At 45.1% G+C, this 25,335-nt stretch overlaps 1 protein-coding gene across 3 annotated transcripts in view; it reads left to right on the top strand.

Moving 5' to 3' along the window:
- Window positions 1-24,253, top strand: part of XRCC2 (X-ray repair cross complementing 2) — a 38,164-nt gene extending 13,911 nt beyond the window's left edge. The window contains exons 2-4 of one of the 3 annotated variants that reach the window (XR_010121429.1): window positions 4,949-5,030; window positions 17,950-18,995; window positions 19,467-19,706. Coding sequence is in view for 2 of the 3 variants with exons in the window: in XM_063641756.1 (XP_063497826.1) it covers window positions 4,949-5,030; window positions 17,950-18,612; window positions 20,464-20,582 (864 nt within the window). In the remaining variant the exon portion in view is untranslated. Of the gene's footprint in view, window positions 1-4,948; window positions 5,031-17,949; window positions 19,707-20,463 lie in introns of those variants that run through there. The other 2 variants (XM_063641756.1, XM_055269760.2) reach the window with 2 other exon arrangements.
- The last annotated feature ends 1,082 nt before the right edge of the window (window positions 24,254-25,335 follow it).

Below are 25,335 nucleotides of genomic sequence, written 5' to 3'. Positions count from 1 at the left end.
GTGACAGAGCAAGACCCTGTCTCAAAAAAAAAAATTATTGAAGAATCTAAAGAGCTTTTGTTTATAAAAAAAAAAAAAAAAAAAAAAAAAAATTTTAAATATTTACATTCATGTACAGTGACACACACATTGAATATTTTCATAAAACATCCTCTCAGAGAAAGTCACGTTGGGAAAGGGAGGAGTATTTTAAGACCTTTTCAGAGAATTATAGATATTCTTCTGGGTTACTGTACCAAACTTTGACAAGTAGTAGTTTTCCTAAAGGCTAACTACAATGTGGGATATAAAATCTTAAGACCTTGGCCAGGTGCAGTAGCTCACACCTGTAATTCCAGCACTTTGGGAGGCCAAGGCAGGTGGATCACTTGAGCCCAGGAGTTGGAGACCAGCCTGGGCAACATAGTGAGATCCTGTCTCCTAAAAATAACAAAAAATTAGCTGGACATAGTGGCTGGCCTGTAGTCCAGCTACTTGGGAAGCCGAGGTGGGAGGATCACTTGAGCCTGGGAGGTTGAGTCTCAACGTGCCATTGTACTCCAACCTGGGTGACGGGAGTAAGACCCTGTCTAAAAAAAAAAAAAAAAGTTTTTCTTACAGTTGGAGTGAAATCTTTTACCCAGGAATGATTTCACACCATGCATCTTTTGGATGGCTCACTGAGTTATGTGTTAGGCACAGTTCTCCATAGGAGAAACACAACCAATAGGATGCATGTAGATATATAAGAGGAAATTTATTATGGAAATTGGCTCACATTGTTACCAGGGCAGCCAATCCGGTTGGGGTCCACAGTCCTTAGTTCTCGTCTTCTTGGAAGAAAGAATTCAGCCAAGACAGAAGTAGATTCAAGGCAGGAGTGAAGGGTTTTTGAAGTAATGTTCACTTGGAAGGGACCAAATGGGCAACTTGAAATATTGAATGCCCCTATTTCCTGATCCTTCCTGGTCTCCTCTCATCCTTCTCCTTGGGTGGGCTGCTGGCTAATTGCCTCATGTGCAGTGACTTGCCACCATCTCAAAGGGGCCACAAGTGCCATTTGGTGTTTGGAGTTCTGTGCATGCTCGCGTAGGGCAATTTTCCCATACTGGTCTAGTGCTCCCAGAGAAAGGTCATATACTGGGCACACTCCACCATTTTGCTCCTTACTGCACATTCGTGGACATGTTTGCTCAATTCCTAGGATCTTATCAAGAAGTTGTTGCCCATAAGCCCAAGATGTTTCCTGTTAGGAAATTTTCCCCTCCCTGGTGCCAGCTGCAACCAGTTATCATTCCTGAAGAGGCCACCTGGACATTCCTTGGGGCCTGTCCTGCCCCACTCACACCTGCCTGCCTACCTACTCTAACAGCGTGATTATGGAGGCCAAGAAGTCCCAGACACACCATCTGCAAGCTGGAGAACCAGAACGCCTGTGGTGTAATTCAGTCTGAGCCTGAAGGGCTGAGAGCCAGGGGAGCCCATGGTGTAACTCCAGTCCAGGGCTTTAAAGGTTCGAGAATGGTGTAGGGTTAGGGGACAGGCAGCACTGGGGTAAGTCCCAGAATCAGGGGCTCCAATATCTGAGGGCAGGAGAAGATGAGTGTCCCAGTTCTAGAAAAGAGGGATTGGAGGATTTCGTCTGCACTAGTGAGGATGGATCCTCTTTAATCAGTCTACTGATTGAAATGCTCATGTCCTCCAGAAACACCCTCATGACACACCCAGAAATAATGCTTTACCAGCTATTTGGGCATCTCTTAACCTAATCTAGTTGACACATACAATTAACCATCACAGCCACCTTCAGGCTTAATAAGTCTCTAGAAGAACTCAGAACTCAATGAAAGCTGTTATGCTCATGGTTATGGTTTGCAACAGCAAAAGGATATAGATTAAAATCAGCCAAGGGAAGAGACACAATAGGACGAAGTTCAGGAACTTCCAAGTACAGAGCTTCCAGCTGTCCTCTCCCAGTGGAGTCATCAACGGTGCTAAATTCTCCCAGCAACAATGTGTGACAATAGAATATTGGCAAGCAGGGAATCTCAACTAGACTCTGGTGTCCAAAGGTTTTATTGGGGCTCTGACATGTGGACATAGTCAACCGCCTGCATAGCTGACCTTAGCTGCCAGCACCTCCAGGTTGGCCTGACACTGCATGACCCAAAGCCCCCACCATAAATCACATTCCTGTGTGGCTCAAGGTTCCCTTGTAAACAGACACTATTTGGGGGGGCGGTAGGGGGGACAGGGTCTTGCTCTGTTGCCCAGGCTGGAGTGCAGTGGCACAATCTTGGCTTACTGCAGCCTCGACCTCCTGGACTCAAGCGTTTCTTTTCTGTCAGCCTTCTGAGTAGCTGGGACTACAGGTGTATGCCACCATGCCCAGCCAATTTTTGTATTTTTTTTTGTAGAGACAGGGTTTCGCCATGTTTCCCAGGCTGGTCTTAAACTCCTGGGCTCAAGCAATCCTCCCGCCTTGGCCTCCCAAAGTACTAGGATTACAGGCGTGAGCCACTGTGCCCGGCCCAAAGACGCTTTTATCAGGCAAGACGTTCCAAGGGTTTAGAATTACCTCTCAGGAGCCAAGGACAAAAACCAGACCTCCCTTTGGGCAAGGTTAAATTATTCACCACACAGTATGTTTCTCATGTCATCACAAAGAATATTTTTTAAAGTGTACTCAAGGGTCATGATTTAGTAAAAGCAGTCTTTTTTTTTTTTTTTTTTTTTTTTACTTCATTAAAGACATTCTTACATAAAGCTGGTTTTGTTCTGCCTGAGTGCAGGTAGTGCTTAGCGATGTGTGCTAATACATTTCCACACCACTGCCTTGATTACGCTAGTTGTCAGTAGGTACCCACTATTGCTTTTAGGACCTTAGTGTCAAACTAGGCAAATAACATCTTAATTTTTACTTTTCCTGTTTACGAAAATAGTTTTGGCCATGGGTATGCCCTCAGAACCTCTGCTCTAATTAAGCACCCTGTAACTTTACCTTGTTTTATGACATAATCTCATCTAGAGGACCAAGACTGCACATTCTTTGAGGGTAGGTTGTCATCTTCATCTTTGTGTCAACATTTTACCTAGCACAGTGCTTCATACACAACAAATCCAACGAATGCCTGTTAAATTAATGCATATAACTTTTTCATCACTTGAGGACGTCTTTCCACAACTTGATTTGGTTTAAAAAAATGCAAATAAAAGGTGACTTTTTCTTCCCATTTGTGATAGATTTTTCTTTGTCATATAGAAGGGTTGTCAAATCTGCTGATTCCCAAGAAACTTGAGAATCAGTTTTGTCTCCCTTGTGACAGTTAAATCCTTCACCGAGGTTGCCCCCTGTGATCCTAATGACTTCTGTCATGGTGCAGACACTCCTCCTGCAGACTAGGGTGACAAACCCCAGCCCTCTCTCCACATGCAGTTTTACTCTCCTCACATCTGTCCCCTAGTAACCACCAAGGTGATCTGTTTGAAATGCAGATAGGCTGGGCACGGTGGCTCATGCCTGTAATCCCAGCAGATTGGGAGGCCGATGGGGGTGGATCATTTGAGGTCAGGAGTTTGAAACCAGCCTGGCCAAGATGGTGAAACCTTGTCTCTACTAAAAATACAAAAATTAGCCGGGCGTGGTGGTGGGTGCCTGTAATCCCAGCTACTCGGGAGGCTGAGGCAGGAGAATCACTTGAGCCCAGAAGGCAGAGGTTACAGTGAGCAGAGATCGTACCACTGATCTCCAACCTGGGCGACAGGGCAAGACTCCACCTCAAAAAAGAAAAAAAAGCGGATAATATGCCAGGTACTCTTTCCACATATTTAATCCTCATCAGCCTTAGGAGGGAGGGTGCTGTTTGTTATCCTCACTTTACAGATGAGAAGCCTAAGGACCTCAGTGACCTAACAGGTCTGGCTCTGGGGTCCCAAATGTCTACTCTTAACTATGTGCTAAATACTTCTCACTGCTTAGTGTCACACCTGTTGGCTGTTGTCTACAAGCCAAAGATAAGCTCCCAAACATGGCATCTGAGCCCTTCCGTGCTCTGACTTCTGCTCTCTTTTAGGGCTTCCCTGGGTCCTGCCTGTTTGGTGCTGTTACAGTATCTAGGAGTTCAAAGCTGCTCACAGTTGTCTCTATGCACATGCTATTTATAACCTCTGCACTGTGGCTGCTCCTGTTTCTGCTAGCAGGTCTGCTAGGCCTGCCTGTGCCCCATTCACCTGGCAGAGTCTGAGGAGCCCAGGTGGTGGCTCCTCAAGGAAGTTCTCCACCTTTCTCCTTTGTCCCCTTACCCAGGGAAATAAAGAGCTCACAATGAATGGGGCAGACAAATGAAGGCAGATAACTGTAACAGTGTGGTAAGAATTAACAGCATGAAAGTTAATTATAAGGAAGGTAAAAATTTTGCCATAGCAGTTTGTCCTATATCCTAAACTAGACTATCCATTCCTTTGAGGGTACAGACTCATTTTATACTGTCAGTATTTGGTAGATAAACAAAAAGTAAAATATCTGAAAAATAAGTAAACATAACATTTCTCCTAAACTATATTTCCTATTTCATATTTTCTTCCAAATCCACAAAATTATGAAAAATTTTTTTTTGAGATAGGGCCTCACTCTGTCACCCAGGCTGCAACCTCTGCCTCTTGGACTCAAGTGATCTTCCCACCTCAGCCTCCTGAGTAGCTGGGATTACAGTGTGTGCCACCATGCCCAGATAATTTTTGTATTTTTTGTAGAGTCGGGGGTTTCACCATGTCGCCCAGGGTGGTCTGAAACTGGACTCAAACGATCTGCCCACCTTGGCCTCCCAAAGTGTTGAGATTACAGGTGTGAGCCACAGCACCCAGCCTAAAGTTATGAAATCTTACAGACTTTCGGAAAATGGTATAAATATAGATGTCTAGGATTTTATATTTTTAAATAATGAGTTTTCCTTTTCTCTTCTTTTGTAAGCTCCTTGCCCGACTTGAAGGTAGAAGTTCCTTGAAAGAAATAGAACCAAATCTGTTTGCTGATGAAGATTCACCTGTGCATGGTAAAAATACAACCTTTATAAAAATATATAAATAAATGCAAATCTTTATAAAAGGAGTTTTCACATAAGCTCACATGTATACACATACTCCTCGCAAGAGTTTATACGGGTTAAACTGTACAATTGAAAAATGAGACACAGGTTATGACAGAAAGCTTTTAAGCTTTCCTCATCAGTGTTGGACAAGATAAGTTTGCTTCTCTGCAGTAAATCTTCAGAATATGCCTTGACCTCTGTCTTATTCCCAACACACAATATTTATGCAAGCCCTGTTATTATAGTTTAGTTTGAAATTCCTTTTCTTTAGAAGTTTATGGAGTTGTAAGGAGGTCCTTAGGTACCCACTTGTTCTCTTAGTATTTCTACAACAGGGAAAACTGACAAAGGGCGTGTGCTTAGGTTGATTTTTTTTCTTTTAACGTAGCTGCTTCATAGAGATAAAATTCACCCACTAAAGTGTGCAGTTAAGTGATTTTTAGTTTATTACACAGTTGTGCAACCGTTACCACAGCTGACTTTAGAGCATTTTATCTCCCCATAAAGAAGCTCATTTCTAGTAATCGTCATCTCCCATGTTCCCCAGCTGTAGGCAACTACTAATCTACTTTCTAACTATAGATTTGCCTTTTCTGGACATTTCATATAATTGGAATCATGTAATATGTGATCTTCTGTGACTGGCCTCTTTTACTTTGAATAATTTGCACTGAATTGTGTAATTCAGTGTCACCATATCATAACAGGTATCAGTAGTTCATTTTTTGTTAAATATTTCATTGCATGAGTGTACATGTTGCTTATCCATTTGTTAGCTGATGGACATTTGGGTTGTTTCCATTTGCTGGCTGTTATGCATAATGCTGCTGTGGTTATCTGTGTACATGTTTTTCTGTGGATAGATGTTTTCAGTTCTATCGGGTAATACCTAGGATAGGCATTGCTAGGTCATATGGCAATTCTACATTTAACCTTTTGAGAAACTGCCAGACCGTTTTCCAAAGGAGCTTCACATTTTACTTGCACCATCATTGCATTGCCAGCAATTCCTATATTCTGGGAATGTGGTTCCAATTCCCATATTCTGGGAATAATTGTTATTGTCTGTCTTTTTGATAATAGCCATCCTAGTCAGTATGAAGTGTTACCTCTTTGTGGTTTTTGATTTACATTGTCCTCACGGCCAGTGATTTTGGGTATCTTTGCACAGGCTTATTGGCAGATTGTATATCTTTGAAGAAACGTCAGATCCTTTGCTCATTTAAAAAATCAGGTTATAGCCGAGCGTGGTGGCTCACACCTGTAATCCCAGCACTTTGGGAGGCTTAGGCAGGCAGATCATGAGGTCAGGAGTTCGAGACCAGCCTGGCCAATATGGTGAAACCCCCATCTCTACTAAAAATGAAGTATCCAACTGTTATTGTTGAATTGTCTGTTTCTCTCCTGAGTTTTATCATTTTTTGCTTTTGTATTTTGGGGCTTCATGTATTGTTAAGCACATATAACTTTTATTTTGTCTTATTGCTGGCTGACCCATTTATCATTATAAAATGTTCTTCGTCACCTCACACCCATTAGGAAGGCTACTATCAAAAAAAATAGGACACAGCAAGTGTTAGTAAGGATGTGGAGAAATTGTAACCCTTTTGCACTGTTGGTAAGATTGTAAAACGGTGCAACCATTATGGAAAACAGTATGGAGGTTCCTCAAACAATTAAAAATAGAGCTACCATATGATCCCATAATCTCACTTCTGGGTATTCATCCAAAAGAATTGAAAGCGGGGTCTTGGAGAAATATTTGCACACTCTTGTTTATAGCAGCACTATTCACAATAACTAAGAGGTAAAACCAACCTAAATGTACATCAATGTACTTATAACGAATCCCTGGGGGGAAAAGTATCCATCAATGGTTGAGTGGTATATACAAAATGTGATATATACATGCAGTTGATATGATTCAGCCTTACAAAGGAAGGGAATTCTGTCACGTGCTACAACATGGATGAATCTTGAGGACATTGTGCTAAATGAAATAGGCCAGACACAACAAGACAAACTGCTTGATTCCACTTATATGCAGTTTCTAAGGCAGTTAAATTCACAGAAAAGAAAGTAAAATGGTAGTTACCAGGAGCTGGGGAGGCGGGGGAAGGGAGTCATTGTTTAATGGGTGCAAAATGTGAGTTTTGCAAGATGGAAAAGTTGTGCAGTTCTGCTTCATTGCTTCGCAGCAATGTCAATGTACTTCACACTGCTGAGCTGTATGCTTAAAAATGGTTAAAGTAGGGGCCAGGCACGGTGGCTCATGCCTGTAATCCCAGCACTTTGGGAGGCCAAGGTAGGTGGATCACCTGAGGTCTGGAGTTGGAGACCAGCCTGGCCAACATGGTGAAACCCCGTCTCTACTAAAAATGGAAAAAATTAGCCAGGCGTGGTGGCGGGCGCCTGTAGTCCCAGCTACTCGGGAGGCTGAGGCAGGAGAATGGCATGAACCCGGGAGGGATTCACTGAGCTTGCTGTGAGCCAAGATTGTGCCACTGCACTCCAGCCTGGGCGACAGAGTGAGACTCTGCCTCAAAAAAAAAAAAGAAAAATTACCCAGCTGTGGTGGCTCATGCCTGTAATCCCAGCTACTCGAGAGGTCAAGACAAGAGAATCACTTGAACCTGGGAGGTGGAAGTTGCAATGAGCCGAGATTGTGCCACTTCACTCCGGCCTGGGTGACAAAGCAAGACTCCGTCTCAAAAAGAAAAAGAAAAAAAAAAAACCGAAGACAAGAAGGTTATGGATGCATTTTGCTGTCTGTTTTTTATATATGTCTTATGTCTTTTCTGTTTCTCCTTTACTGTTTTCTTTTGTGTTAAATATTTTCTAATGTACCATTTTAATTCCCTTGTCATTATTTTCTTTTTTTTTTTTTTTTTTTTTTTTTTTTTTTTTTTGAGACAGAGTCTCGCTCCGTCACCCAGACTGGAATGCAGTGGCGCAGTCTCGGCTCACTGCAAACTCCGCCTCCCGGGTTCACGCCATTCTCCTGCCTCAGCCTCTCCGAGTAGCTGGGACTACAGGCGCCCGCCAACACGCCCGGCTAATTTTTTTGTATTTTTAGTAGAGACGGGGTTTCACCGTGGTCTCGATCTCCTGACCTCGTGATCCGCCCGCCTCGGCCTCCCAAAGTGCTGGGATTACAAGCGTGAGCCACTGCGCCCGGCCTCATTATTTTCACTATATTTTTCTGAATTATTTTTCTAGTGATTGCCCTGGGATTACAAGTAATACCGTAATTTCTAACAATCTAGTTGGATTAATACAAACTTAATTTCCATATTTTGTAAAAAGCTTTGTTTACTGTATAGGTATTCCCTACATCTTTATACATTGTATGGTCATCAGCACACTTAATATTATTACGGAATTAAAGTAATTAAAATGATCCCTTAAGAATACTTTCTGGTGAGGTGCAGTGGCTCACACCTGTAATCCAGCACTTTGGGAGGCTGAGGTCTGTGGATCACCTGAGGTCAGAAGTTCAAGGCCAGCCTGGTCAACATGGTGAAACCTCGTCTCTACAAAAATTAGCCGGGCATGATGGTGGATGCCTGTAATCCCAGCTACTCTGGAGGCTGAGACAGGAGAATTGCTTGAACCTGGGAGGCAGAGGTTGCAGTGAGCCGAGATCGCACCACTGTACTCCAGCCTGGGCAACAGAGCAAGACTGTCGCAAAAACAACTTCCTTCTTAAATCAGATAGATGAAAAAACAGTTACAAATATAAAAACATGTTTATACTTTTTTTTTTTTTTTTTTTTTTTTTTTAGACAGAGTCTCACTCTGTCGCCCAGGATGGAGTGAAGTGGTATGATCTCGGCTCACTGCAACCTCCACCTCCTGGGTTCAAGCGATTCTCCTGCCTCAGCCTCCCCAGTACCTGGGACTACAGATGTGTGCCACATCTGGCTAATTTTTTATTTTTAGTAGAGACGGGGTTTCACCATGTTGGCCAGACTGCTCTGGAACTCCTGACCTCAGGTGATTCGCCCACCTTGGCCTCCCAAAGTGTTGGGATTACAGAGGTGAGCCACCACACCAGACCTGTACTGTCTTTTATATTTACCTAGATAGTTACATTTCCCTGTGCTCTTTATTTTCTCATTTGGATTTCAGGTACTGTGTCCTTTCATTCAGCCTGAAGGACTCCCTTTAGTATTTTTTGTACAGCAGATTTGCTAACCAAAATTCTCCATAATAAAACACAAATTTTGATCAAACATGTAAGACAAAAAGAATGGTCTTTGTACTCTCTCTATAGGGAAGGTTATTAAGGTGAGCCTTATGAAACTGACAATATGTTAAAATGGGTTTGTGGAACAGCTTCTACATTAGAATATTATATTATAGAAACACTGAAAAACACCATCATGTTTAGTAACTAACAAAAAAGTTTACTGGAAACTGCTGAAGATCCTATAGCTGTAAAACTAGTTAGATGAGTATAAAACTAGTTAGATGAGTATAAAACTAGTTAGATGAGTACTCCACTGGAACAACAGCAGATAGAAGACTGGGGTTATAAAGATTATTTATCAGCAATAGAAGCTTCTCAGAGCTTGTTACAGAAAAGCTTAAGTTGAAGTAGTAAGATTTAGAGGTTATAGAGTCTCGATGCCATTGTAAACTTTTCTTTTGAGACAGAGTCTTGCTCTGTCATCTGTATTTTTAGTAGAGATGGGGTTTCACCATGTTGGCCAGGCTGGTCTCGAACACCCAACCTCAGGGAATCCACCCACCTTGGCCTCCCAAAATGCTGGGATTACAGGTGTGAGCCACTGCACCCATCTGAACATTTTTTAAAATTTAATTTAAATTCTAGGATACATGTGTAGAACGTGAAGGTTTGTTACATAGATAAACGCGTGCCATGGTGGTTGGCTGCACCTATCAACCCATCACCTAGGTTACTTGTCCTATTTGTCCTGATGCGCTCCCTCCCCTCATGCCTTCGGCAGGCTCCAGTGTGTGTTGTCCCCCTCCCTGTGTCCATGTGTTCTCATCCAAACATTTATTTTTATTTTTGTTTTGTTTTGTTTTGAGACAGAGTCTCACTCTGTCACCCAGGCTGGAGTGCAGCTCGATCTCGGCTCACTGCAACCTCAGCTTCCCAAATAGCTGGAATTACAGGCGGATGCTACCATGCCCAGCAAATTTTTTGCATTTTTAGTAGAGACAGGGTTTCAACATGTTGGCCAGGCTGGTCTTGAACTCCTGACCTCAAGTGATCCACCCGTGTTAGCCTCCCAAAGTGCTGAGATTACAGGCATGAGCCATTGTGCCCAGTGCCAAACTTTTCTTTTTGAGACAAGGTCTCACTCTTGTTGCCCAGGCTGGAGTGCAGTGGCGCCATGATGGCTCGCTGCAGCCTCGACCAACCCCCGGGCTCAGGTGATCCTCACACCTCTGCCTCCTGAATAGCTGGGACTACAGATGTGTGCCACCACACCCAACTAATTTTTGTGTATTTTGTAGAGATGGAGTTTTGCCATGTTGCCCAGGATGGTCTTTTTTTTTTTTTTTGAGACAGAGTCTCGCTGTCGCCCAGGCTGGAGTGCAGTGGCACGATCTCGGCTCACTGCAGCCTCCGCCCCCCGGGGTTCACGCCATTCTCCTGCCTCAGCCTCCCGCGTAGCTGGGACTACAGGCGCCCGCCATCTCGCCCGGCTAATTTTTTGTGTTTTTAGTAGAGACAGGGTTTCACTGTGTTAGCCAGGATGGTCTCGATCTCCTGACCTCGTGATCCACCCACCTCGGCCTCCCAAAGTGCTGGGATTACAGGCGTGAGCCACCGCGCCCAGCCAAAGGATGGTCTTGAACTCCTGGGCTCAGGCCATCTGCCCACCTCAGCCTCCCAAAGTGCTGGGATTATGGGCGTGAACCACCACGCCCAACCTGTAAACATATTTTTAATGCTTTTTTGGATAGGAGTTATTCAGTACCATGTACCAATTCATTACTTCTTTACTTCTATAATGATTATAATCTTCAAATTCAACATATTTGTTATATAGTTGGTAGGCTGGTACCGAGATGATAGATCTTTTGGCTTTTCCTTTCTTTTCCTTATTTTGAAGGATCTTTAGATTCATAACTCTCTCTGACAATCTGTTACCCAAACTCCTTACAGCGTTCTATTTGTAAGAGTAACTGTCAAGGCCAAATCATCCAGATTTTCTGATTTAGTTTAATATCTTCAAGTGCCAAACCTTAGAGATTTTTTTTACTGCGAGTTGTCACGTTCCATAATTTGGCCGGACAAGGATGCTGTAGCAGCCACAGAAACATATGAGACGGTGACTTCAAGTACATTGAAAAGGATGATGTCCCTTCTGTAGGACATAATATTTGATTACAGGTTTTGATCTTGAGGATCAAACAGTAAATGTTAAGAAAATCAGTAAAACTGATTTCAGTTCATCATTAAACATATTTGTGAGGAATTTAGTTCAAGGACCTTAATGATAATTCATGTGTCTCTTGCAAGTTTGCAGTGTCTTCCCGGTTGTTATAAAAGCCTTTTTTATATCTGCTTTGCTATTAATGTGTAAAAGAAAAAGAGTATCTCTTAGGCTGGGATTTAACCTTCAACTTCTTTGCCTCAGTTTCACTCGTTGGGAATCCACTCTGTCCTTGCTGTTACTCTAGAAGCAATGAATGCCTAGGCTAGTGCTGTTGTCTGCTGTCTTCTGAGTTTCTCAGTTTTAAAAGTTTGGTTCACAAAATAAGATGTTAAATATGCTTTTGCGGAGTACATAATTAATGCTCCAAGGTCACTATTTTGGACAAACTCAGTGATCTTTTCCCTGCCGCTTTTCATTGTCATGACTTTTCTGCTGCATTTATCATTTAGTACTGTTTCATTTTCTTGAAACATTCTCTTTTGCCCAGTAATGTTTTTCTTCTTGGTTTTCCTATTAAATTTCTGTTTTAGCTGTCTTCTAATGCCTCTTCTAACTGTGGATATATCTCAAAAATTTAGTTTTGGCCTTAATTTTAGGTCCATAATACCCACCCATCAAAGAGATTTTTGTTTTTTCTCTATTATTTCTGTGTGGATTACTCCCAGACTGCTATAACCAGCCCCTTATTACCATCTTGAATCTTTTTTTTTTTTTTTGAGATGGAGTTTCACTCTTGTTGCCCAGGCTGGAGTGCAATGGCGCGATCTCAGCTCACTGCAACCTCTGCCCCCCAGGTTCAAGCAATTCTCCTGCCTCAGATTCCCAAGTAGCTGGGATTACAGGCACATGCCACCATGCCCAGCTAATTTTTATATTTTTAGTAGAAGCAGGGTTTCGTCATGTTGGCCAGGCTGGTCTTGAACTCCTGACCTCAGGTGATCCACCTGCCTCAGCCTCCCAAAGTACTGGGATTACAGGCGTAAGCCACCGTGCCCGGCTTACCATCTTGAATCTTAAATTTTAGTGGCTGTAGGACATTTTCATTTTGTGACACCTAGAGATACATTTTTAAAAACCCATACCATTTTGAAAGCTAAATTTTTGCTGGAATACTCAATGTGAATTATGTGAATTAAAAATTTCTACTTTGGGCTGGGCGTGGTGGTGCATGCCTGTAATTCTAGCACTTTGGGAGGCTGAGGTGGGTGGATCACTTGAACCCAGGAGTTTGAGACCAGCCTGGGCAACTCAGCAAGACTCCGTCTCTACAAAAAAATACAAAAATTAGCCAGGAGTGGTGGCACACACCTGTGGTCCCAGCTACTCAGGAGGCTGAGGTGGGAGGATGGCTTGAGCCTGGGAGGTGGAGGTTGCAGTGAGCTGAGGTCACGCCGCTACACTCTTGCCTGGACGACAGAATAAGACCCTGTCTCAAAAAAAGTCTACTTTATGTCTATATTTGATTTGTGCAGGTACTTCCAAGCCTATCTTTGAGAAGAACTTTTAAATCACCACATTAGGTTTACCTGCTGTATTAGTCCATTTTCATGCTGCTGATAAAGACATACCCAAGACTGGGTAATTTACAAAAGAAAGAGGTTTAATTGGACTTACAGTTCCATGTGGCTGGGGAAGCCTCACAATCATGGCAGAAGGCAAGGAGGAACAAGTCCCATCCTACATGGATGGCAGCAAGCAAAGAGAGCTTGTACAGGAAAATTCTCCCTTATAATAAGCGTCAGATCCCATGAGACTTACTATCACGAGAACAGCACAGGAAAGACCCACCCCCATGATTCAGTTACCCCTACTGGGTCCCTCCCACAATACGTGGGAATTCAAGTGAGATTTGGGTGGGGACACAGACTAACCATATCACCTGCAGGACTGAGGCCTTCACCATGCTAAGTGTGAGCACCCTGTGGTCTCTGGGCAGCAGGCCCCACACCTGGCAGTTTGCTCCTCTTGCTTGGCTCCTATGTTGGTCCCTGTGTCAACCCTGGTCTAGGACCTTCTTACCTGCTGAACTCTGCCACCAAAGCCACACACCCCACCTGTTGCTCCCTACCAGACCTGCTTCCGTTTAAAATGCCAGTTTCACAATTGGCTTTTAGGCCCTTAACCCTCACAAACCAAGACTTATATTTTTATTCTTTAGATGTCTCTCAAGAGGATCTTGAGAAGAAGGTAACTGATGAAGCACATTCAGAAGATCCTGGGTTTTGTGCTGGGGACAGAATACTCAAGTCCCAACCTTAGATAAGCTAGCAGGAAATGTAATCAAGTAAATAGTGATTATATAGTGTGATCTGTGTGATGATGGGAGATGGCAGTTTGCTTTCCCTACCTCAGTGTTATTAGCAGCAAATAGGACATGTCTGAAGCAGCCTTTTTAAGGCATGCAGTACTCTAGAAAGGTGAGTAGCTGTGGGTCACCCTCTCTGGCTGCCTCTCTGGGAGCGGGAGAGGGAGGATTTGCTGTGGTCTGCTTCTTGGTTTCCCCATCTGCGCTTCTGCATGGTCCCTCATTCTCTATCACGTAGGGCAGTAAAAGACGCTTGGCAGGAGTGGCGGGTTCAGCATAGCTCCTCAGTAGCATAGTAAGAGAGGGCACACTGAATATCTGGGTAGAATACAGGTTTAGTTGCTATGTTAACTTTTAATTAGATGGACAATTGTTAATATGAAAATAGTTTTACTCCTTGAGCCTGGAATCTTTTTTTTCTTTTCTTTTTAGAGACAGGGTCTCCCTCTGTTGTCTGGGCTAGAGTGCAGTGGCATGATCACAGCTCACTGTAGCCTCAACCTCACAGGCTCCCACTTCACCCTGAGTAGCTGAGACTGGGACTACAGGCACATGCCACCACGCCCAGCTGTTTCTTTTTTTACATTTTTTGTAGAGGCAGGGTCTCCCTATGTTGCCCAGGCTCGTCATGAACTCCTGGGCTCAAGTGATCCTCCCACTTCAGCTTCCAAAGTGCTGGATTACAGACATGAGCCACTGTGCCCAGCCATGTGTAGAATTCTTAAATACAAGAGAAGTCGATGAGAACTGATAACATACTATGCTATAAGAAAGCCGAAGCCAGGCATGGTGGCTCATGCCTGTAATCCCAGCACTTTGGGAGGCTGAGGCAAGCAGACCACTTGAGCCCAGGAGTTCAAGACCAGCCTGGGCAACATGGTGGAACCCAGTCTGTACAAGAAATACAAAAATTAGCCAGGCATGATGACACATGCCTGTAGTCCCAACTACTTGAGAGGCTGAGGTGGAATCATTTTTTAAAGTTCTTTTTTTTTTTTGAGATGGAGTCTTGCCCTGTCGCCCAGGCTGGAGTGCAGTGGTGTGATCTCGGCTCACTGCAACCTCCGCCTCCCAGGTTCATGCCATTCTCCTGCCTCAGCCTCCCGAGCAGCTGGGACTACAGGTGCCCACCACCATGCCCAGCTACTTTTTTGTATTTTTAGTAGAGATGGGGTTTCACTGTGTTAGCCAGGATGGTCTCAATCTCCTGACCTTGTGATCCACCCGCCTCGGCCTCCCAGAGTGCTGGGATTACAGGCGTGAGCCACCGCGCCCGGCCTAAAGTTCTTCTTAAGGTAAATTTAGAATTGCAAGTTGTATGTAAGATTATGGTGGAAATTTGATGCAGTCTTGGCTCACTGCAGCCTCTACCTCCTGGGTTCAACTGATTCTCCAACCTCAGCCTCCCAATTAGCTGGGACTACTGATGCACACCACCATGGGTGGCCTTTTTTTTTTTTTAATTGTAGAGTCGGGGTCTCACTATCTATATTGACCAGGCTGATATCGAACTCTTGGGCTCAAGTGATCCTCCTGCCGTGACCTCCCAAAGTGCTGGGAGTTACAGGCATGAGCTACTGTACCCAGCCTAGATTTCTTATACATTATTTGTGAATACTCCAATATACAATGGTTTGTTGATAATAATAAGAAAGGCCAGGTGTGGTGGTTCACACCTGTAATCCCAGCACTTTGGGAGGCCGAGGTGGGTGGATCACCTGAGGTCAGGAGTTCGAGACCAGCCTGGCCAACATGGCAAAACCGCATATCTACCAAAAATACAAAAATTCGCTGGGCGTGGTAGCGCACGCCTGTAATCCCAGCTACTCGGGAGGCTGAGGCAGGAGAATTGCTTGAACCCAGGAGGCGAAAGTTGCAGTAAGCCAAGATTGTACCACTGCACTCCAGCCTAGGCAACAGAACAAGACTCCATCTCAAAAAAAATTAAATAATAAGAAGAAATAAAGTAATTGAATTCTTTGTTTTTGTTTTTGTTTTTTGAGATGGAGTTTCGCTCGTCACCCAGGCTGGAGTGCAATGGCGTGATCTCGGCTCACCGCAACCTCTGTCTCCCGGGTTCAAGTGATTCTCCTGCTTCAGCCTCCCAAGTAGCTGAGATTACAGGTGCCCGCCACCATGCCCAGCTAATTTTTTGTATTTTTAGTAGGGTTTCACTATGTTGGCCAGGCTGGTCTTGAATTCCTGACCTCAGGTGATCCTCCCACCTCTGCCTCCCAAAGTGCTGGGATTATAGGCGTGAGCCACTGCACCCAGCCCTTGAATTCTTATTTAGACCATCATTTGATTGGGGCTAATAATCGGTATTTTAACATAGTGTTTCCAATCAGGTAGTTCAGTTGTAAATTAATAATGACAAGCAAGAGTTGAATGCCACTGTGAGTGCATTTTGAAAAGCTCTGGAAGCAAGGCAACTTCCCCAGTGTCGTTTGATTTAACTTGTGCTGTCCTCAGTGAGTTATTCGAGCCTAGATAGGAGAGTGGGAGTCTTTAATGTTCAGAGTAGTTGACTTTGATTTTTGATGCTAGGAAAATAATTTCTAGTGCGGCTGGACATGGTTTCCAGAGATAATTCAAATGGCAAAGAATAACTGAAGGCAGTTTGGGAACGTGTAAGGTTGTTTTCAGTTGAAGGATGCTGTTGGCATTTAGGGCCTGAGAGCCATGGGCTCTTGCCTCAATAATGTGTGAAACCACAAAATCCAGAATTGTTCCCCCCATAACATCAATAACACTGAGAAACCTAATTAGGGAGTGCTTTCACCTGTATGTCATAGAAGTCCAACTTAGTGACTTGCCCCGGTGGGGGCTTGTTTTCCTCACATCCTGAGTGGCACAGAGGCAGGCTGTGCGTGGCTGGTGGGGGCTCCGTATGCCGAGTCCTGGGCACCTTCTGTCTTCCACGCCACCATCCTGAGGGTGGGCTTTCTTTTTTTTTTTTTTTTTTTTTTGAGACGGAGTCTTTCTCTGTCGCCCAGGCTGGAGTGCAGTGGCGCGATCTCGGCTCACCACAACCTCCACCTCCTGGGTTCACGCCATTCTCCTGCCTCAGCCTCCCGAGTAGCTGGGACTACAGGCGCCCGCCAACACGCCCGGCTAATTTTTTGTATTTTTAGTAGAGACGGGGTTTCACCGTGTTAGCCAGGATGGTCTCGATCTCCTGACCTCGTGATCCGCCCGCCTCGGCCTCCCAAAGTGCTGGGATTACAGGCTTGAGCCACCGCGCCCGGCGAGGGTGGGCTTTCATCCCCACTGCTTCCAGATGGCTGCTCCACCCCCGCAGGAGGGCGTGGCAGGGCAGAAGGGGTCCCTGGATAGGAAAGAATCATCAACAGAGAGCAGCCTGCATCTCACTGGTGACAGCTGTGTTACCTGGTAACCTTTCTTTTCAAAAGAGACTATGAAAAATAGTTTTAAAGTGGACACATTTCCCTCCCCATCAAATTAGGTTTTATACTTTAGGAAGAGGGGAACAATGGATATAGTGTAATCAACTACCAGAAAGGGTGTGTACTGTAGTCATCAGATTTTGGAAAGGCCCTAGATCTGTGGCTCTTTATTTTTGAATCTCGCAAATTGAAGAGGGAGTGCATGTGAGCCTGGCCCGAGGAGAGTCCCCTAGCCTCTTCCAACCTTCCCACCGGGCTCTAATTTCCTTGCTTATTGTATTTGCTTGTACAGCCTCATTTTGGCAAAAGTGAATTTATTTATTTATTTTTTTTTTGAGGCGGAGTCTCGCTCTGTCGCCCAGGCTGGAGTGCAGTGGCGCAATCTCGGCTCACTGCAAGCTCCACCTCCCGGGTTCACACCATTCTCCTGCCTCAGCCTCTCCGAGTAGCTGGGACTACAGGCGCCCGCCACCACGCCCGGCTAATTTTTTTGTATTTTTAGAGACGGGGTTTCACCGTGTTAGCCAGGATGGTCTCAATCTCCTGACCTTGTGATCCGCCCGCCTCGGCCTCCCAAAGTGCTGGGATTACAAGCGTGAGCCACCGCGCCCGGCTCATTTTGGCAAAAGTGAATTTAGATTTTCTTTCACATTCCAGTAAATGTCTTTTTAAACTTTTTTGCATACTTTGCATTTTGTACCCTACCCTTGAGCTCTACTGCATTTTGACTGAGATTTTTAAATTTTACACAGGTGACATTCTTGAATTTCATGGCCCAGAAGGAACAGGAAAAACAGAAATGCTTTATCACCTAACAGCACGATGTATACTTCCCAAATCAGAAGGTGGCCTGGAAGTAGAAGTCTTATTTATTGATACAGATTACCACTTTGATATGCTCCGGCTAGTTACAATTCTTGAGCACAGACTATCCCAAAGCTCTGAAGAAATAATCAAATACTGCCTGGGAAGATTTTTTTTGGTGTACTGTAGTAGTAGCACCCACTTACTTCTTACACTTTACTCACTAGAAAGTATGTTTTGTAGTCACCCGTCTCTCTGCCTTTTGGTTTTGGATAGCCTGTCAGCTTTTTACTGGATAGACCGCGTCAATGGAGGAGAAAGTGTGAACTTACAGGAGTCTACTCTGAGGAAATGTTCTCAGTGCTTAGAGAAGCTTGTAAATGACTATCGCCTGGTTCTTTTTGCAACGACACAAACTATAATGCAGAAAGCCTCGAACTCATCAGAAGAACCTTCTCATGCCTCTCGACGACTGTGTGATGTGGACATAGACTACAGACCCTATCTCTGTAAGGCATGGCAGCAACTGGTGAAGCACAGGATGTTTTTCTCCAAACAAGATGATTCTCAAAGCAGCAACCAATTTTCATTAGTTTCACGTTGTTTAAAAAGTAACAGTTTAAAAAAACATTTTTTTATTATTGGAGAAAGTGGGGTTGAATTTTGTTGATATATATCATAAAATAGTCTTTTGCAGGGTACTATGCAAGCCTTAAAATTTTTCTTTCTTAAGACAGAGTCTTGCTTTGTCTGCCAGGCTGGAGTGCAGTGGCACAATCATGGCTCACTGCAGCCTTGAACTCCTGGTCTCAAGGGATCCTCCTATGTGTGCGTCCTAGAGTGCAGGGATTACAGGGGTGAGACACTGCTCGTGGCCAAAGGTTTTCTTTTTTTTTTTGGGGGGGGGGGGGACAGAGTCTCACTCTGTCTCCCAGGCTGCTGGAGTGCAGTGGCACGATCTCAGCTCACTACAGCCTCCACCTTCTGCGTTCAAGTGATTCTCCTGCCTCAGCCTCCCAAGTAGCTGGGATTACAGGCACCCACCACTACACCTGGCTCATTTTTGTATTTTTAGTAGAGACGGGGTTTCACCATGTTGGCCAGGCTGGTCTCGAACTCCTGACCTCAAGTGATCCACCCGCCTTGGCCTCCCAAAGTGCTGGGATTACAGGTCCGCGCCCAGCCCTGAAGTTTTAAACTCTAGGGGAATTAACAGTATTTCTTTACAGAATGGATTTGTTAAACTAGCACAGTAAAAGTAAAGACTATTCCGTTTCGCCGGGCGCGGTGGCTCACGCCTGTAATCCCAGCGCTTTGGGAGGCCGAGGCGGGCAGATCACGAGTTCAGGAGATCGAGACTATCTTGGCTAACACGGTGAAACCCCGTCTCTACTAAAAATACAAAAAATTAGCCGGGCGCAGTGGCAGGCGCCTGTAGTCCCAGCTACTCAGGAGGCTGAGGCAGGAGAATGGCGTGAACCTGGGAGGCGGAGCTTGCAGTGAGCCCAGATAGCGCCACTGCAGTCCGGCCTGGGTGAAAGAGCGAGACTCCGTCTGAAAAAAAAAAAAAAAAAAAAAAAGACTATTCTGTTTCTAGGCTGTTGAATCAAAGTGATTTTAGCAATTAACCTTTGTATTAAGCTTGATTTAAAAGAAAATAAATAATATATACATACATCTGCCTAAATAAAATGGACATGGATAACTTTGTGTCACATTTTTGGAATTCAGTTAAGTCCTTTTTTATTTAAGAAAGTTTAAATGCATTTCTTTTTTTTTTTTTTTTTTTGTTTGGGATGGAGTCTCGTTCAGTCACCCAGGCTGGAGTGCAGTGGCATGATCTTGGCCCACTGTAACCTCCACCTCCCAGGTTCAAGTGATTCTCATGCCTCAGCCTCCCAAGTAGCTGGGACTAGAGGCATGCGTCACCATACCCAGATAATTTTTGTTTTGTTTTGTTCTGTTTTTGAGATGGAGTCTTGCTCTGTCGCCCAGGCTGGAGTGCAATGGCGCAATCTCAGCTCACTGCAAGCTCTGCCTCCCGGGTTCACGCCATTCTCCTGCCTCAGTCTCCCGAGTAGCTGGGACCACAGGTGCCCGCCACCACGCCTGGCTAATTTTTTGTATTTTTTAGTAGAAACAGGGTTTCACCATGTTAGCCAGGATGGTCTCGATCTCCTGACCTCGTGATCCGCCTCGGCCTCCTAAAGTCCTGGGATTACAGGCATGGGCTGTAAAAGCCTGGTGTCTTTTCTTTCCTTTTCTCTCTGTCAGACGCCTTTTTTTTTTTTTTTGAGACAGGATCTCACTCTGTTTCCCAGGCTAGAGTGCAGTGGTGCAATCACAGCTCACTGCAGGCTCGACCTCCCGGGCTCCGGTGACCCTCCTACCTCGGCCTCTTGAGTAACTGGGACTATAGGCATGGGCCACCACACTCAGCTAATTTTTGTATTTTTTTGTAGAGACGGGTTTCACCATGTTAGCCAGGCTGGTCTCAAACTCCTGGGCTCAATCCATCTACCTTGGCCTCCCAATGTGCTGGAATTACAGGTGTGAGCTACCATGCCCAGCCAATTACTAGTATTTTCTTATCTATTTAGAATAGTCAGGCATACCTCAAAATGGATTGAATCATTTCCAGCTGAGAGCTAGACAGGCACTTTTTTGCTTTTGAGATAGACTCTCTCCCTCTGCTGCCCAGGCTGGAGTGCAGTGGTGCAATCTTGGCTCACTGCAACCTCCGCCTCCCAGATTCAAGTGATTTTCCTGGCTCAGCCTCCCAAGTAGCTGGGATTACAAGCATGCTCCACCACGCCCAGCTATTTTTTGTATTTTTAGTAGAGATGGGGGTTTCGCCATGTTGGTCAGGCTGGTCTTGAACTCCTGACCTCAAGTGATCTGCCTGCCTCGGCCTCCCAAAGTGCTAGGATTACAGGCGTGAGCCACCGCACTCAGCCTGGACAGGAACTTTGGTGCAGGGATGGCCCAAACAGGAGCATGCACCTCAAGGGATATACAAGGTGATGTATAGGAAGAAAGTTTTAGAAATTCTATTAATTTTAATTCAAGAAAAGATCAATTTATATTGGTTTGATATTTAGATTGACTTCAGCAGTCTCTTTCAATCTGTATGTCAGAATGTCATATGTCACATATGTATCTGAGTTACTCCATGGGAAAAATGGAAGGGATTTAGAGTAGTGTTCTCATAGGTTTGTTCATTTGTATGTTACCTATCAGTTAAAACTATTTCACTGTAAATGCACTTATCTAATGAACGTTCTTTTCAAGGGTTTAAGAGGAACACTGCAAAGAAACTGAGCTGGAAATCGTGTTTTCATAACGCAGCCTAGCAGATGCAGCAGGTGCCGTCTGTGCCCACCCACCAGTCGTGGGCCTGCTACTCTGGTCCACTACAGTTTCCAAACATCCAGGGCTTCTGAGGGTGTCTTCTTGATGCCACAGCCTGCCGGGCTGCATGTGGGGCAAGCTGGGCCATCCTTAACCAACGAGGGGCATTTGGTGCATAAACACCTGGATTTCCTCAGCTCTCAGTGAGAGCTGTTTCTCAGAGTGGCCCCAGCAGGAGGCATTCCCAGTTGCTTACAGCGATAACCTCTTCATGGACACATCACTTACTGCCTCCCTCCCTTCCATTCCTCACTTCCCCACTTTCTCAGGGGCCTCCTGGGATGTCTCCCTTGTGAACAGGCCTGTCTTAGGAACGTGTCAGCAGACAGTAAAAAGTCATCAGACGGCCGGGCGCGGTGGCTCACGCTTGTAATCCCAGCACTTTGGGAGGCCAAGGCGGGCGGATCACGAGGTCAGGAGATCGAGACTATCTTGGCTAACACGGTGAAACCCCGTCTCTACTAAAAATACAAAAAATTAGCCGGGCGTGGTGGCGAGCGCCTGTAGTCCCAGCTCCTCGGAGAGGCTGAGGCAGGAGAATGGCGTGAACCCGGGAGGCGGAGCTTGCAGTGAGCCGAGATTGCGCCACTGCACTCCAGCCTGGGGGACAGAGACTCCGTCTCAAAAAAAAAAAAAAAAAAAAGTCATCAGACTAACAGCCCTTCAATGGTGTTTGCTCTTCAGCCACATGATGAAATTAAACACGATGGCAGTTGTTCACACCCACACACCTGTATGCTCCCACTAAATAATTTTACCTTGAAAAAAAAAAACTGTGTGCGTGTGTGTATATATATATACACACATATATATGTATACATATATACACATATATATGTGTGTATATATATATACATATGTGTGTGTGTGTGTGTATATATATATATATATATATATATGTATGTATATTTTTTTTTTTTCCTTTTGAGACAGTCTCACTCTGCCACCCAGGCTGGAGTGCAATGGTGTGATCTCGGCTCACTGCAACCTCCACCTCCTGAGCTCAAGCGATTCTCCTGACTCAGCCTCCCAAGTAGCTGGGATTACAGGCGCCTGCCACCACGCCTGGCTAATTTTTGTATTTTTAGTAGAGACAGGGTTTCACCATGTTGGACAGGCTGGTCTTGAACTCCTGACCTCGGGTGATCCACCCACCTCAGCCTCCCAAAGTGCTGGGGTTAAGACTTGAGCCGCCGCGCCTGGCCACGAATATATATATATTTTAATAGTTCATCTTTCTAAATTTTGTGTACTTTTATTATATGCAATACATGTTATACATAAGTAATTTATAAACATTTGTAAGTTGGGGAAATATGCTAATTTCCCCCATCAGTGTGTATGGTCAGTACAATTCAGAATCTTCAGCTCTAGAGAAAAGATGTGAATATTCAGTTACCTTCCCTTTCAAGCTCTGTAAATTGTGTGTGCCAAGTGTGTATGAAAAACTCAGCAACTCTCAGCAGAAGTCTAGCCTTGAATATGATAAGATTTTCCATTTCCTCTTTCTATAAATGAAGTGCTAATTTAATGGACTGTTATTCACAGATTTATAACTTATTCTTCAGGAACATGATTAAAAAATAATGAACTTTTATATTACATTATCAATTATATATTAATGTATCAGACTAAAGACTTCGTTATCTTAAAAAGATTTGTTATTTGACATGTTGGAAGGAATTAAGAATACTGGCTAGGTCGGGCGTGGTGGCTCACACCTGTAATTCCAGCACTTTGAGAGGCCGAGATGGATGGATCACTTGAGGTAAGGAGTTCGAGACCAGCCTGGCCAACATGGTGAAACTCCGTCTCTACTAAAAATAGAAAAATTAGCTGGGCGTGGTGGTGCACACCTGTAATCCCAGCTACTAGGGAGGCTGAGGCAAGAGAATTGCTTGAGCCCTGGAGGCGGAGGTTGCAGTGAGTTGAGATTGTGCCACTGCACTCCAGCCTGGGCAACAGAGCAAGACTCCATCTCAAAAAAAAAAAAAAGAATACCGGTTAATAAAAAAATATTTAAACCAAAAGTTATACACTAGAAATGTTAAGGCTGGCATGGTGGCTCACACCTGTAATCCCAGCACTTTGGGAAACTGAGGCAGGTAGATCATTTGAGGTCAGGAGTTTGAGACCAGCCTTGCCAACTTGGTGAAACCCTGTCTCTACTAAAAATGCAAAAAAAGTTAGCCAGGCGGTAGAGGCATGTGCCTGTAATCCCAGCTATGCGGGAGGATGAGGCAGGAGAATTGCTTGAGCCTGGGAGGCAGAGGGCGGAGTGAGCCAAGATCATGCCACTGCACTCCAGACTGGGTGACAGAGTGAGACCCTGTCTCAAAAAAATAAAAAAGAAATTTTAGCACTTGTAAAAAGAATCCACCTTATAAAGAGAAAGAGACACCACATTGTAAGTTACATACGTGGCAGACACCAGGGATGCAGGATAGAACCAGAAGAATAATAGAAGTGCATGTTTACAAATCTTAGAATATCCCATTTATTTATTTTATTTACTTGCAAAAAAAAACATGGGGATCATAAAATACTTTTCTTCTCAGGGTCATTTTGAGAATCTAGTGAAAAAAATACATGTGAAAAATAGTTCAGACATTCATTTCATAGTATATACTATACAAAATAGGGTATGTACCTTATCACTTGCTTCAAATATATAGTTTTCTGCTTTTAACTATAAGATGCTGTATTATCAATATCATTAATTTTTTTTTTATTAATTTTTTTGCATACAAAAACAATAAACATTTTCTAAAAATACATACAAACAAAAAGATGCGTATCAAACATATTAGGAAGGTTGCACATGGGAAGTCGGGGAATAGAAATGGGGGTGGGAGTTAAAATAAATGAGAGAGGGACTTTATATGGATCAGTGATAATAACTCAATCCTCTATTTGACAAAGAAGAGGGAGAAGGAAGAGGAAGAAAAAGAAAGTGGGATAAAGGATCAGAAAGGGAGGAAAATAGAAAAAATTAGAGTATGACTCCAGGGTAGACCTGTTTTGTTGTCACTGAGTTGGTTGGTTGGTTTGTCTGTTGTATTCTTCATGTTTCGCCAAGTTGGCCAGACTGGTCTCGAACTCCTAGCCCGAAGTGATCAACCCGCCTCGCCCCCCAGAGTGCCGGGACCACAGGCGTGAGCCACCACGTCCAGCCCTCACATTGCTTCTGGCCTCCGTGGTAGACCTCCCAGACGGAGCGGCCAGGCAGAGGAGCTCCTCACTTCTACCCAGACACGGGGCGGCCGGGCAGAGGGGCTTCTCACTTCTTCCCGGACGGGGCGGCCGGGCAGAGGCGCTCCTCACTTCTTCCCGGATGGGGCGGCCGGGCAGAGGCGCTCCTCACTTCCCAGACGGTGGGTGGCCGGGCAGAGGCGCTCCTCACTTCCCAGACGATGGGTGGCTGTGCAGAGGCGCTCCTCACTTCTTCCCGGATGGGGCGCCCGGACAGAGGCGCTCCTCATTTCTTCCCGGACGGGGCGGCCGGGCAGAGGCGCTCCTCACTTCCCAGACGGGGCGGCCGGGCAGAGGCGCTCCTCACTTCTTCCCAGACAGGGCGGCCGGGCAGAGGCGCTCCTCACTTCTTCCCGGACGGGGCGGCCGGGCAGAGGCGCTCCTCACTTCTTCCCGGACGGGGCGGCCGGGCAGAGGCGCTCCGCACTTCTTCCCGGACGGGACGGCCGGGCAGAGGGGCTTCTCACTTCTTCCCGGACGGGGCGGCCGGGCAGAGGCGCTCCTCACTTCTTCCCGGATGGGGCGGCCGGGCAGAGGCGCTCCTCACCTCCCAGACGATGGGAGGCCGGGCAGAGGCGCTCCTCACTTCCCAGACGATGGGTGGCCAGGCAGAGGCGCTCCTCACTTCCCAGACGGGGCGGCCGGGCAGAGGCGCTCCTCACTTCCCAGAC

This window comes from Symphalangus syndactylus, chromosome 6 (assembly GCF_028878055.3).
Source record: "Symphalangus syndactylus isolate Jambi chromosome 6, NHGRI_mSymSyn1-v2.1_pri, whole genome shotgun sequence".
Classification (NCBI taxonomy): domain Eukaryota; kingdom Metazoa; phylum Chordata; class Mammalia; order Primates; family Hylobatidae; genus Symphalangus; species Symphalangus syndactylus.
The sequence above is the reverse complement of the archived record's forward strand: the minus strand, read 5'-3'. Positions and strand labels throughout refer to the sequence as shown.